The 12,906-nt window shown below is 37.1% G+C and overlaps 1 protein-coding gene across 10 annotated transcripts in view; it reads left to right on the forward strand.

Annotated features, from left to right (window-relative positions):
* The window catches only part of LOC308065871 (otogelin-like protein), a 104,441-nt gene that overhangs the window by 83,625 nt on the left and 7,910 nt on the right, over positions 1-12,906 (forward strand). For 8 of the 10 annotated variants that reach the window (XM_080392468.1, XM_080392474.1, XM_080392472.1 and 5 more), the window contains 13 exons: positions 1,524-1,738; positions 3,584-3,725; positions 4,064-4,249; positions 4,734-4,946; positions 5,832-5,936; positions 6,228-6,335; positions 6,705-6,806; positions 8,066-8,170; positions 8,258-8,298; positions 9,290-9,353; positions 10,329-10,507; positions 10,841-10,945; positions 11,598-11,735. In XM_080392468.1, the coding sequence (XP_080248594.1) occupies positions 1,524-1,738; positions 3,584-3,725; positions 4,064-4,249; positions 4,734-4,946; positions 5,832-5,936; positions 6,228-6,335; positions 6,705-6,806; positions 8,066-8,170; positions 8,258-8,298; positions 9,290-9,353; positions 10,329-10,507; positions 10,841-10,945; positions 11,598-11,735 (1,703 nt within the window). The remainder of the gene's footprint in view (positions 1-1,523; positions 1,739-3,583; positions 3,726-4,063; positions 4,250-4,733; positions 4,947-5,831; positions 5,937-6,227; positions 6,336-6,704; positions 6,807-8,065; positions 8,171-8,257; positions 8,299-9,289; positions 9,354-10,328; positions 10,508-10,840; positions 10,946-11,597; positions 11,736-12,906) is intronic. The other 2 variants (XM_080392473.1, XM_080392476.1) reach the window with 1 other exon arrangement.

Below are 12,906 nucleotides of genomic sequence, written 5' to 3' on the forward strand. Positions count from 1 at the left end.
AAACTGCTTCTAGTTGTAAAAGCAAACAAAACAATTCAGATATGGTTTAAATACGCATATAAACAAACTAAGTGTTTAAAATAAATTGCTGTATTCTGCTTGAACAAAAGGAAAGTTCTCCCAGATCTAGTGAGAAAAGGCGAATGCTGGCCCTGGCACGTACTGCATCTTTTCCTAGTATTATGCCATCTTCTCTGTGCATGCTAAAAAGACTGGGATGACATGAGGTCAAAGGCAGGACAGAAGATAGAATAGTTACTCTTTGTGCCATGAAAAGACAAAAAGAGGAAGACTATGCAGACAAATCCAACATCTGGTGCATAAAGTGTTACTCTACCTGATATTTCACAGTAAAGCCTGAAGCCTCCTTTAGTCCTTCTTTCTTATTCTCTGATGTTTGTTCCTGTCTGGGATCCTCCTATTCTCTCACTCTCATACTGATGAAATAATGGGACTATGTGCTAATTTGGCTTTTTTAAAGCTGTATTGATTCTGCAGTTCTATAGTATGGCCCTACAAATTCTAACGTCAGCACAGTTTTGTGGGATAGCATTAGGACAGCAGCAAGAAGCAGAAGTGTTAAGAATACTGGAAAGCTGTGCTCCTGTCAAATGCTTCTTATCATACAGATACCATCTTCTGTGTTTCTCCATGCTGTCTGAGAGAGTAACAGCATTCATGCCAAGCTAGCCCAGTTCTAACAAGGGACCCTAGAGATTATCGGGAAGTAGGGCTGGAAGCGTGAAAGCAAGAACTTAGGGTGTGGTTAGCAGTGTGGAAGGAAAGTTTAAAAAGGATATAGGAATTTTGGCTGATCAGTCCCTGGGATGTAAATCAGTATTATGAGGATTACAATTTTGCCATTAATGATTTTTTATGTGCTTACAGGAAGTATATGTTTTCATTGATTAATTAACTGAATACATACAATAATGAATTCAGGTAGCCAATGGATGTCAGGGGTTTGGGTGGGGCATTTTTTTGCAGTGGTTTTGTATTAAGAAATTAAGTAAGAAAAATATTTTCTCTAGAGAAAGCATTTTGTTCATCAAAAGGTTCCTTTCATAACTTCTTGCATTTAGAATGTTCAATCAAGTTTCAGTACAGTGTCAAATTGTAAGTGACACGCAGAATATTTGAAAGCTGTGTACTTTTACTCACATAGAACTGATCGCTGTTCAGTAGAATGAGATCAGAATCTGGTGCCATGTCAATGAGTTTGCTACACTCAGCAGCACATTTTGGTAGCAGTTCTTCTCAAAAGTTAATTAATTGTGGGGAAAGTTATCATTATTTGTATCGTATGATCTGCTTGTTTTGCTAAGCCATTGAGCTGACAACTTAAATCACAAGTAGAAAACTGGAACTACAGTGGACATACTGCTCCCTTCATTTATAAATTCAGTTGGCTAATTCTCACAGGTGAGCCTGATTAAGCTTACCTTATCAAGTGCACTTTTCTTTCCCCAAGGAAATAATGGGGCATGTTTGTTTGTGCTTTGAATATGATGCTCTGTCTCCAGGGGTGTGTAATGGAGACCCTACTGATGACCTGAAAATGCAAAACAAGACAATAATTACAAATATGGAGGAAATTGAACTGTTCATTAAGAGCTGGGAAATTGAGAAATCACTTGATGTAACAACCAGGAGGCCAGTAAGAAACTGTACTGAAGATAACTGCACATACTGTATGGAACTGTTAAACAGAAGCATTTTCATCCCTTGTCACAAGAAAGTGAGTACACAGATCAGAGAAATTCCAAGTGCAAATTAAATAAAAGGTGCATAGTTAAGAAAAGAGTGAGATATATGTGCACATTTGTAATGTTTTCTTATTTCCATGAGTTTACAGCTGGATGGGTTGCTGTAATACGTCTGTCATGTTGGCTTCTAATACTTTTGTAATATTGTCCATTATAAAAACACATATATATGGATGCCTGTGCTATTGTGCTGTTTCTTAAATTATTTAGCAGGCAAAGCTCAAAGGAGAGACACCAAATCACCATCTCAACACCAACACATTCCAGAAATTATTTTTATGCTTGACATTGGTCACTAGAATGGAAAGCCTCATGCTTCTGCTGCCTACAACAGCAACGCAGGCAGTCTGAGACTGATTGGACTAAAGAAATTTCCAGTGAAACAAATGTTGATGTAGTCATTATTATGTTAACAATTTGGTAGCATTTCTTACAGAAATCATGACAATCTGTTTCTGGACACCGTCCTTTCTAATGGGGATATAGCTGTAGCATGCAGACTACCACTAGAGGTGGGTAGTGCAGCCCAGGTGCTTCCTGGAATGGGAAATGAGGAAGCCCCAAATCTCTTGAGGTCTGACTTACTTTTCCCACTAAATTAAAAATCAGAAGGATTAATTGCTCAAGTGGCCCTTTCTTTCTCAGAGATAGGTGTGTCCAGACACCTTGGTTTGTGTTGTGTTACTCTCTGGTTTTCATGACAGACAAATGCTGTTAAAGGTACTGCAGGCAGCTGAGCCCCTTCCTTCAAACTCCCAAGACCTCTCTTCACTCTCCCCAGGTAGAAAAAAAATGGAGGGAGTTCTTCTGAAAGGAAGGGGTTAAAGAAGTTTTTTTTTTTAAAAAAAAGATTAATAGATATTTGCCACAGAAACTTAATGGGAGGGAGCAGTGGTAAACAGTTTGGAATCGAGAAGGGGGAGAGAGTAGCACCAGTGGGTAGCAGGATGCTTTTCATTATTGTTTTAACAGATCTCATTTAAAAATAATTAAAAGGAATCTGAATAGTCAGAATTCCCCTTCATATATATTCTCAGGAAGACTCTCAGCCTCAGACACAATGCAATTGCATCTTTTCCTGGTTTTTAGCAAAACCTGGCATAGCATCAAAATTGCCAAGAATCTGGTTAATCCATTATGAAATTTGTTTTCTTTCATATACATTAGATAGTGGCAGAGCCAGATTAGATGGAGTGTATTGTGCGCTTCACAGGCATGAAGCAACTGTACAAGGATAATAACAGAGTCATCTGTGTAATTAACTTTATGGCAGAAATGAGTGACATCTTGAAGATTTGCTGAAATCACAGGGAGAGCTGGGCTGCAGCACAGTAGGGAACAGGCAGAATGAAACAAAATCTGACTTTTCCACTGTGTTACAGGCTTATGCAAACAAAACAAGAAACAGATAGGTTGCATCAACTGCATTTAGACCCAGTAATGTAGGCTACCAGGTCCTACAGACACAGAAACAGAGCACTTGCTAATAATTTGTTCACAACAGGAATTTATGGAAGGTATAGAAGCAGTGTTTAGCTGAGATTGTTGACTTTTAGCTGACAGGGCTATAATGCAAAAGTTCTTGCAAGTACTGTGACATCTCATTAGGACTGTGTTCTGTGCCTACTAATGAGCATAAAAAGTTCTGGCAGTTTAATTTTGTGGAATGAATATTCTGAACGAAATGGTATTCTTTACTTTAGACACTGCTTGTGATCTTCTTTCCCTTCCAGCTGTATTATTTCTTGTAATTAATGATTTATTTTAATTACAGAAAACTCTTCTACTGTTAATTCTCAATTACAATACGTTCCTAGGTGTCACCACAGGAGTTTTGTGAGAAGATGTGGATCAACAGTACTTTTTTTTGGAATTACGAGTGTGATGCTCTTTCTGCATATGTGGCTTTATGCAACAAGTTCAACATCTGCATTAAATGGAGGACACCTGATTACTGTTGTAAGCAAATAGCTATGTTTTATACCCCAGTGTGGCATTACACTGCTGCAGTATTTAGCAATGAGTTAAAAATATATTTCTTTCTATTGTTATTTTAAGTACCACCTTGTTCTATCACATTATTAGTAAACCAGGGAACAAAATCCTAAGATGTATTGTTTTAGTCAAAGTTCCATGAATCAGTTTTAATCTTGATTGAATGAGTTGCTTACCTAAAGTACTGTTAAAAATATAAATGCATGCTTTCTGTGATACACTTACTTGTTCTTACCTGTTTATCCAATTGAATGCTGCAAGAATAACAGCAGCATTCAATGTCCTATTTTTATGACTTGCAGCACTGAGTTGTCCTGAGGGCAAGGAATACCAGCCTTGTGTGCAACCCTGTGAAGCCAAGACGTGCTTGAATAAATGGTTTTATGAAGATTCTCCCTGTTTCTATCTAAGGGAAGACTGTGTGTGTAAAAATGGCACTATTCTCCATAGAACAGACTCTGGCCTCTGTATACCAGAAGAAAAATGTAGTAAGTGCAGCAGGACAGTGTGGTTTGCAGATGTGCTAATATTAACTGCAGCTCAGTGTAAGCAATGTTTAAGTTCTGTATCAGCCCTCAGTAAGTGTGAATCTTGTACAGCTCTCTTCAGCAGAGCCTAGTTTATCTCAAGCTACCACAGTGTGTGCTTTCAGTTCATTTGGATTCAAGACCCAGTGCCGACGTATTCCTGTTGGGGAAAAATTACAATAATTCTTTCATAGCTCTCAGGCTTTCTTTCCTGGAGTACCCAGGAAAGAATAGCATGGGCAGGTTCTTTCCATTGTGCTCAGTATTTATTTTCACTCATGGCAAAGCATTTGTTCATTTGGAGTTTATAAGGTCACCATCTTTTCTTGATTCCTTGATCATAATGCTCCACAGCGGTCTTATGCAATTATTTTACGGACTTCATAGTTGCTTGCAGGAAATCTGCACTCTGTTTGTTGAAGGGACGTAATGATTTTTCTCTTAGCGTGTACAGATAACAAAGGACAACCCCGCTCTGCTGGGGAGATCTGGAATGGGTCCATGAGAAGCTGTTGCATGTACAACTGTTTAGAAAATGGAAGCATTGTTGCTGTAGAACCTGAATGCAAGGAGGATCCACCCCCACTCTGTGAAAGAGAAGGGGAAGTTATCATCCATGTCATTGAAGAGAGCGCTTGCTGCCCAAAGAAAATTTGCGGTACGTACCACACTTGTTTTCAGTAACAGATGTATAAGGCAAGTGCTTGACATTCACTGACAGATGACAAACTTTAGACAGGGTTCAAGGTAACATTTTTCAGAAGTAATTTTTAGGTACTTGTGGCTGGTTGAGACACCAAAGCAGGCTTCTTTTCTTTGTAAGAACTGACTCACTGAAATAATTTTATTAATGAAAGAAAACTTCTGTTAAAAATGAATTTTTAAGCTCTTGGGTGGAATTTCAAAAGAAATTGATAGATATGTGATGACAGAAGTACTTGGTAATTGGGGCAGTCATCCGAGCCTGTTCACTTTTCTTATTAGTGTTTTGGTGTCAAGAGCAGTATCCTCTGACCTACTGCTGTTACCCAGAAGCAATATTCTGTAAACTCATCACTGAATACTAATATTCTGTCTAGCCATGGTTGTTAAAGAAAGGAATAAATTTATTTCTCCTAAAATGTTGAGCAAAAGATGCTTATCTCTTCATAACATCTTCAAGGAAAACAACAACAAATGGTCCAGCTGATACACTGCTTTTGCTCATTAGTTAAGATACCTGTAACAAACACTGTACTGTCAATTTGTCTAGGGAATATTTTCACCGTGACATCTTAGCTGGCTTCATGTGTAGGAAGCAGAGCAAGCAAATACCTACTTTACGAGGGATATAACTGTACTTGCACAGTGCCACATGAATAGAGCTACACCAGCCCTGGGTTGAGCTTGGGGGTCTACATGATGGTATGGTGTACACTTTAACTGACTTGGGCTGCTCTTAGTTTATGGTGCTCTGTACTAGATGGTATAAATATCTTGAGCTATAGGACTTGCACTTGTATCTTTCAAATATGTCCAAAACTGATTGTTTTTTATCCCGCAGAATGTAACATGTCATTGTGTGATGCCATTATTCCAACATGCAAACCCAATGAAAAATTAGTGGTAGGCTACCACCCCCTATCCTGCTGTCCACAGTACCGATGTGGTAAGGGAAATACAAAAATACAGTTACTGGGACTATTTCCACACTTGTACTACGTATTGTAAGAAAATTTGCCTTACAGGTTGTTTTGATTGTTAACAGAATGGGACATTGTAAATAGCGCCAAGCCACAATTTCCAATATATTTTTGTGTTTGTGTTTTGTGTCACTTTTGATTTACAGTCAATTTGTGGTATTTAGTTTTACTAAGTAGATGTAGAATGTATTTTCTTTATCGTTTTGGTATTGTTTCTGCGACTCTTTTTAAAATAGTGTTTATTTCATGTCCTGTAGAATGTGATCCTTCAGTTTGTTTCAATGCTTCCCAGCTGGACTGCAGAGAAGATCAATTTATTGTTGAAGCAAAACAGGAAGATCCCTGTTGTTTCTCTTATCTCTGTGGTAAGAAGCCTCTGTTATCTTCATGGATAACTAAGGAATAGTTAAGTATTTACAAAAACAGTCTGTAGTTCTAAAACTAATAACAAGCCAGGAATTTTTGGACAGGACAGTGGGACTTCACACAGGTCAGGCTGACTTTAGCATGAATTATTCTTGGGGTTTGCGATCTTTTATTTCCAACATACCTTTGAACATCATACTTGATCTTTGTTATGTTTTTGTATTTGAATGTCAGATCATAAAAGCTGTTACTGTTACCCAAGTACCAAACATAATACGACTTGTTATATAGTCTGTTAAATAGAATTCATGCGCTAACTTTTTAGTATGTAAAACTTTGTAAATATCTGATATTTTTTTTAAATCTAGTTTGTGAATCCTGTATTGAGCCTGTTCCCTTGTGTAATGAAGGGGAAATTCTCACTGTGGACCTTAATACCATACATTACTGTTGTCCTCATTACTACTGCAGTAAGTGTAACTGTTGTCAGTTCAGTATCTTACCAAATTTAGTAACAATGACAGACTCTGTGTGTGTGGAGATTGGTTTGATTCAACATTTGGGGTGAGCTCTAGACAGAGATTAAGACATGAAAAAGAGGGTGTCTGCATTTGAGATAGGTTCAAAGTTCTTGGTGTACTCAGTGGTGGTGTAACCAAGCCAGTCAATGAAGTCTGGAGAGGTTATTTAGTACATCAAACAGCATATAGCTTCTTTCAGTGTGATCTCTGCACCAATACATTAATGTGGAACTGAATCCCATCCTTGGAGTATAAATACATAGTTTTTCATATATTAAAACACCTGTAATAAAACAGCCTCCATGTTGTTGTTCCTCTGTTGTACCATTCATTAGTGTTTCGGCATTTTCTTTGCACTTTTAGCTTTTAAGGGAAGGAGTAGGGCAAGTGTTTAAAATATTGCTAGGCTGACTACCATTTGAACCACGAGCAGCCAGAAGAAAAACACTGGCAGTGTAATGTCTCTTTGGTAGCTTTGTAAAGCACAGAAATTGTGCTTTATGTTCTGAAGTAATGTCTACAGGTGTAACTGCTTAATTTAGATTAACTCTTGTCCTATTGCAGTCTTTGGGTAATTTTAATTAATTAAATTGTCTTCCAGTAAGTTTGGATCTTAGTAACCTTTACTTCAGGTGGTTCCATATTTTTGTCCTTTCCTTTTCCTAGTACTTGCACTCAGGTGAAAGTTTCTGCAAAGGTGTTTGGCACCTGTTTTTCCAAATTTTGGCAGGTAGAAAGTTAGATCTTCATTATGTGGTCTTCTTTCAGAGTCCCAGTAAGCCACCTCCAATAAGACAGGCAGGTATTTTCTTATTAGAATCAATCCAGGGGGGCAGTTGTTCTCTGTTGTACAGAAATATGCTTTACAGCACATTTGTAGCTGGGAGAAAAAAAACTATGTTCTCCAGAAGCTGTGATTTTAGTTGTCTTTGATACTGGTTATCAGTTTGAGTGACTCTGAAGTAGAAACAATATTAAATCATTCCTGTGTGATGTTTTTTGAAAATCTAAACATGCTCTAAGGCAATTAAAGCACTTTTGAAAATACTAATTTTTTTAAGTTCTAAATATAATTCAAATGCTTAAGCAACACAATTATAATTATTTAAAATGTCATTATTTTTAAAGTAGTTTATCAAGAGAAATATAAGCTGGAAAATTCAAAGGAAATTTGATTGAATTCCTTTGTGTCTTTTCCCCCCTTTTAGTTTGCGATGAAAATCTTTGTTCTGAGCCTCCTATGAACTGCACAGATGACATGATGCTTGTGAAGGAAAAAATACCTGGGCATTGTTGTCCAGAATGGCACTGTGGTAATTATTGCTTTACTCCTTAGCCACTGCTGTTAACAAAAGCTTAACAACCAGCTGACTAATAGAGTTTTCTTGTTCTCTTCTCAGAATGTAGCTGTGAAAACACTACTACGCTGACCTGTAAATTGGTAAGCACTGTCCTTTAGAGATATTTATTAATGGTGTTCAACTCTCTTACCCTCTCCCTTTCCATTCCTTGTTTCAATTAGTTGTAAAGGGTGATGAGGCTGAATAGGGACAGGCTGGGACTACCTCCCAGTCCCCAGCTCAAGCATGTAACTCCATCAGGTGTCTGCACAGTATTGTCAGCTATTCCTTGGGGAAATTTCACTTGGTGTGTTGTAAGATGCCAAAAGAAGAAAACCAACTGTAATACTATTCTGTTCAATGTTGACTCGAAACAATATGCTGGAAGGATTTCCATGTAAATAATTCCCAATTGTTTTTAATAAGTAATGAGGAATGAGCTTTATGATCATACATATCATCTGGAGAAATGTGTTATTTTGTTAATAATTTATGCTTTTGATTAAAATTATTTAATATTATTGAATTTAGCTGATATGAGAAGTCACAAATATTTTGCTCCTCACATACTTTCTCATAATAGGGACAGCAATCTGGAAAATGATTATGAGTGAATGTTCAGGGTCCCATTACTACCACAGTGACAGGGATATTTTCCCTATCAAATGCCTGTAGCTTGTCCTTCTCTTCCCTTTATATAAAGACTCCATAATGTAAAGCCTAAACAGGTGTTGCAAGTTTGAATAGCTTTCACCTATCTTTTGGAAGAAAGTTCATAGAAGACAGTCTTTTGCTAATATGTTTATTATTTCAATAACTTTGTATCTCAGGAAAAATTGCTGGTTAGGGACTCTGCTATTCATATGCATTCCTAGAGGAAATTAAGTACTTTGCTCCTCTTTAAAGAGATAAATACATTTAATAACTCTGAACGTGCTACTGTTTCTTGAGTACATTGCAATTTTTCTCTTTTATGAAAGCAGGGGTGGAAGTGATTAAAGTAATATTTTACATTTTTAGAGAAAAAATGTCTATTTAGTACTCATTTATTTGTGCATGACTTTGCAAACTCTTTTATCTTTTTATACTCAGGGAGAAGTTAAAAAAATAGATAGTAGTGTTTCCAGTGCTTGTGGATGCACTCACTACATTTGCGGTAACTTTTCTATATTCCTAGTTGTTTTATTTTATTTTTTAGTAAAATGTGCATGCAGAGAAAGTAGAAATATGACCATGATAACCTTCTCAAATGTAAACACCCTTTAATCTTGTTTTTATGGGTGTCCATCTAGTTATGCAATTATGCTCTCATTTCTCAATAGGATGCTTTGCCTCTAACCCATTTTGTGTCTGTTCTGGAGGGGTGTAGGAGTGTTGTAAAAACTGCCCGTGCTTTCAGAGGCAGGTATGGCCTTTCTGGTGAAAGTCAGGCAGGAAACAGGTTGTTAACCTTAGCTGAGTGTGAGTAGTGTGACTGCTATTAGTCCACTGTTGACCACAAACAAGACAACATCTCACACCAAAGCAAAAGATCTGTCCAGCCAGCGCTAGGGTAAGTGCCCAGTCTTAAGATTAAACCTCTGCTGCCTTCCATCACTCAGCTACCCTGTGTAGGCTGGATTTCAGCTGTGCTGTGCACGGGGGTGCCTGAGATATGCTGCTATTCTGACTGCAGCCCAGGCTAGACTGCCTCTGGGAGCAAAGAACACAGTTAGAGTACAGCTTGAGCATATTACTGTCCCACAGGTAATTTTGTAGGCATACTAGTTTAATTGACAGAAAGGCTACATTTTGTGATGTGCAGAATAATTTGTATAGTGTACTTAGCTCAATGTTATATTATTCGCTCAATATTATATATAAATAAGAAAAATAGTACTTTTTTTTTAATACCATAGCAGGAACATTATCAATTTTAGGCAGTTTTCCATTTTCTAGCATTTTCTTAAGATGAGTTATACCTCCTCCCCCCTTGTTTGGTAGTTAAAACCACAAACCAATCAAGTCTAGAAGTTAAAATACTTTTGCAGAGCATAGGACTTTGCCCTAATTTTGTCTTCACAGTGATTCTGTTAATTTGCCTGGGGGCTTTTTTTCCCCTTCTGGTAACATTTATTTCTTTTGGTGTTAGAGAAGGATGATGTGTGCATCTTCCAAGAGGTCACAGTACTGAATCCTGGACAGTCAGTGATTCAGTATTTGGATGGAGGCCTTTGTTACACTGTGCAGTGTTTGCAAGAAAAAGATCAGAACACAGGATACAATGCCATGCATTTCACAATGGTGAACTGTTCCCAGCAATGTGAAGCTGTGAGTATTCCTAAAATATAGGAACGATGCAATTTGTGAACACAACTACACAATCAGGATAAAAGTCAAAGCAAAGACTTTTGCTAGTCCTGTTTGCTCAGCCAGAACTTGAGAACTTAACAATGATGATGTGTATTTTCTGTCCCCAGGATTATTTTCAGAGGCAATTTCTAGCAGCATACATAAACATATCCATCCATTCATCCATCTATATATTGTTTCTCTTGGTATTATTAGTTCCAGAAAACAATGAATTTTCATATACTGTATGTTTAAAAAATACTTTTTTGCTCCCCCCCCCCCCTTTTTTTTTTTCCTTTTCTTTCTTTCCAGCATCAAATATATATTCCTTCCTCCAGTCACTATACTTGTTGTGGTACCTGTCAAAACGTGTCCTGCTCTTTTCATACTGAGAATGGAACACTAATTGTGTATGAGGTAAGTGTCTCTAGACAGAGCTAGAAAATAACTATAATGATACAATAAACATGTGTCTGACAGTCACTTCTTTATTAGCTCATGCTGTGAGTCTTGCTTCATATGATAGGAAAAAGTGTGTTTATTTAAAGACCTGCCATTTCACACTAGGTGAATACCTTCTTTAATTTTCTCTCTTGTACTCTTTTCCACAAAGAAATGCAAATGTCAGCATTTACTTAAGGCTGGATATGCTCCAAGTGCAGGGTAGGGTTCAAATTGTAACTCGAAGTCATAGACTGTCAATTAGCTGCATTGGGAGCTTCTGATTCCACATCAGGACTCCTGTGTCCCCCTCTTCCCAAGGCTACTCTTCTCATTCTGGTTTCAACAGAAAGGAAGTGTGCAAACTGAAGTACAGCGGTTCGGGATCCCGATGATGTGTTTCAGCATCCACATACAAGGAAATTCAGATATGGCCACAACTTGGTTCATACCTCCCATTGCTTTTGGAGCAAAAGAAACTATCAGACTTTTTTTCTGGCACAGAGCGTCTTAATTCTGCACTAGGACACCCATAGTGTGAGGGCACCACTTTTACAGACATTCAAGGTTGGAGATAAAGCTGAAATGTTTTATATTTCCTGACAGTGGCTTTGGTTTATATATTCAGGAAGGAAGCACCTGGAGCTCCAACTGCACTAACTACAAGTGCACAAAGACTGCTGCAGGGGCTATCATACTGGGATCAAGTGTTGTCTGTCCCCCTTTTAATGACACGGAGTGTACCAAGGTTTGTACTTTGGGTGAGGTAAGTGACAATAACTGATCTGGAGTTTGGCTTACACTTGGCAACACATGCATACCTCATGCACTTTATTTAAACTAAAGAAGTGGTAAGTAAAAAAACGTAAACGAGCAATTCAGTCTTGTTTTCTGTGTTCCTGTTTGCTTTTTGACTGACAAAATATTTGTGAGAAGTGTGAAAGTTTGTTTTGGGTCTTAATGATGACTGCTTTTAAAATATTGTGGAATTGGAATCATGCTTGTCATACCATTATATAAAGTGCTAACCACCATGTCTTATTTCTGTTTGGAATAACACTTTGCCAAGTTCATAGTACACATTCACTAAATAAATTGGATGAAGAAATTCAGAAATGCTGCATATAAAAGTGGGCTATATTAAGAATTCCCTAAGTTGTGCAAAGATCAGAAAGATGACAGAGTGTGTATAAACTTTATTATCTCTTAAACTAGACTTTGTATAACATACCATAAAATATCTGTCACACCTGAAAGGGTATCTACCTACTTCATATATCTAAAAATGTAAATTTGGCATACTTATATAAACTGGTTTGAAGAATGTGGATGTTTTACATACATTATGTGTTTGTTTACAATTTAATTTCTAATTTAATACCTCTCTAACTTTGTAATATTTCTTATCATTCTTGCACTTGCAGTATACCATATATTTCATATAAGCTACAAGTAATAACAAAGCAAATATACATGTAGAGAGGCTAAGTACCATTGCTGGCTTGACTACAGATTATAAATTTAGCATAATTTATAGGACTTTAGCATAAGTCCTACTTATCCATTCCACTTGTTTAAAAAAGTCCTTATTTTTTCCAATCCTGAAGAAAGCATTTTATCTGAAATTAATGCCTCTTCTACTTTTACTTTATGCTAGAGTTTCTTGCCTGGAATCCTTTTGTCACTACCTATTAGGATCTTTTCTAAGTAATAATGATTACAATTTTAAAGAATGGAGCCCTAAAATTAACTTCCTGAATCAATCTGACCTGTTTTTCAGAGGTGCTGACCATAGACTTGAACCAGTAGCCAAGGAAAAAGCTCTTCTGACAGGCAGCTCAAGCTAATTTAGGAATATGGATTTGAAGTGCTGAGTTTAAGTGCTTATTTAAAAAATTCTTGAACAACTTATTCAGTAATTTTTCTGTAATGGGATA

This window comes from Falco punctatus, assembly GCF_963210335.1.
Source record: "Falco punctatus genome assembly, chromosome: 6".
NCBI classification, from domain to species: domain Eukaryota; kingdom Metazoa; phylum Chordata; class Aves; order Falconiformes; family Falconidae; genus Falco; species Falco punctatus.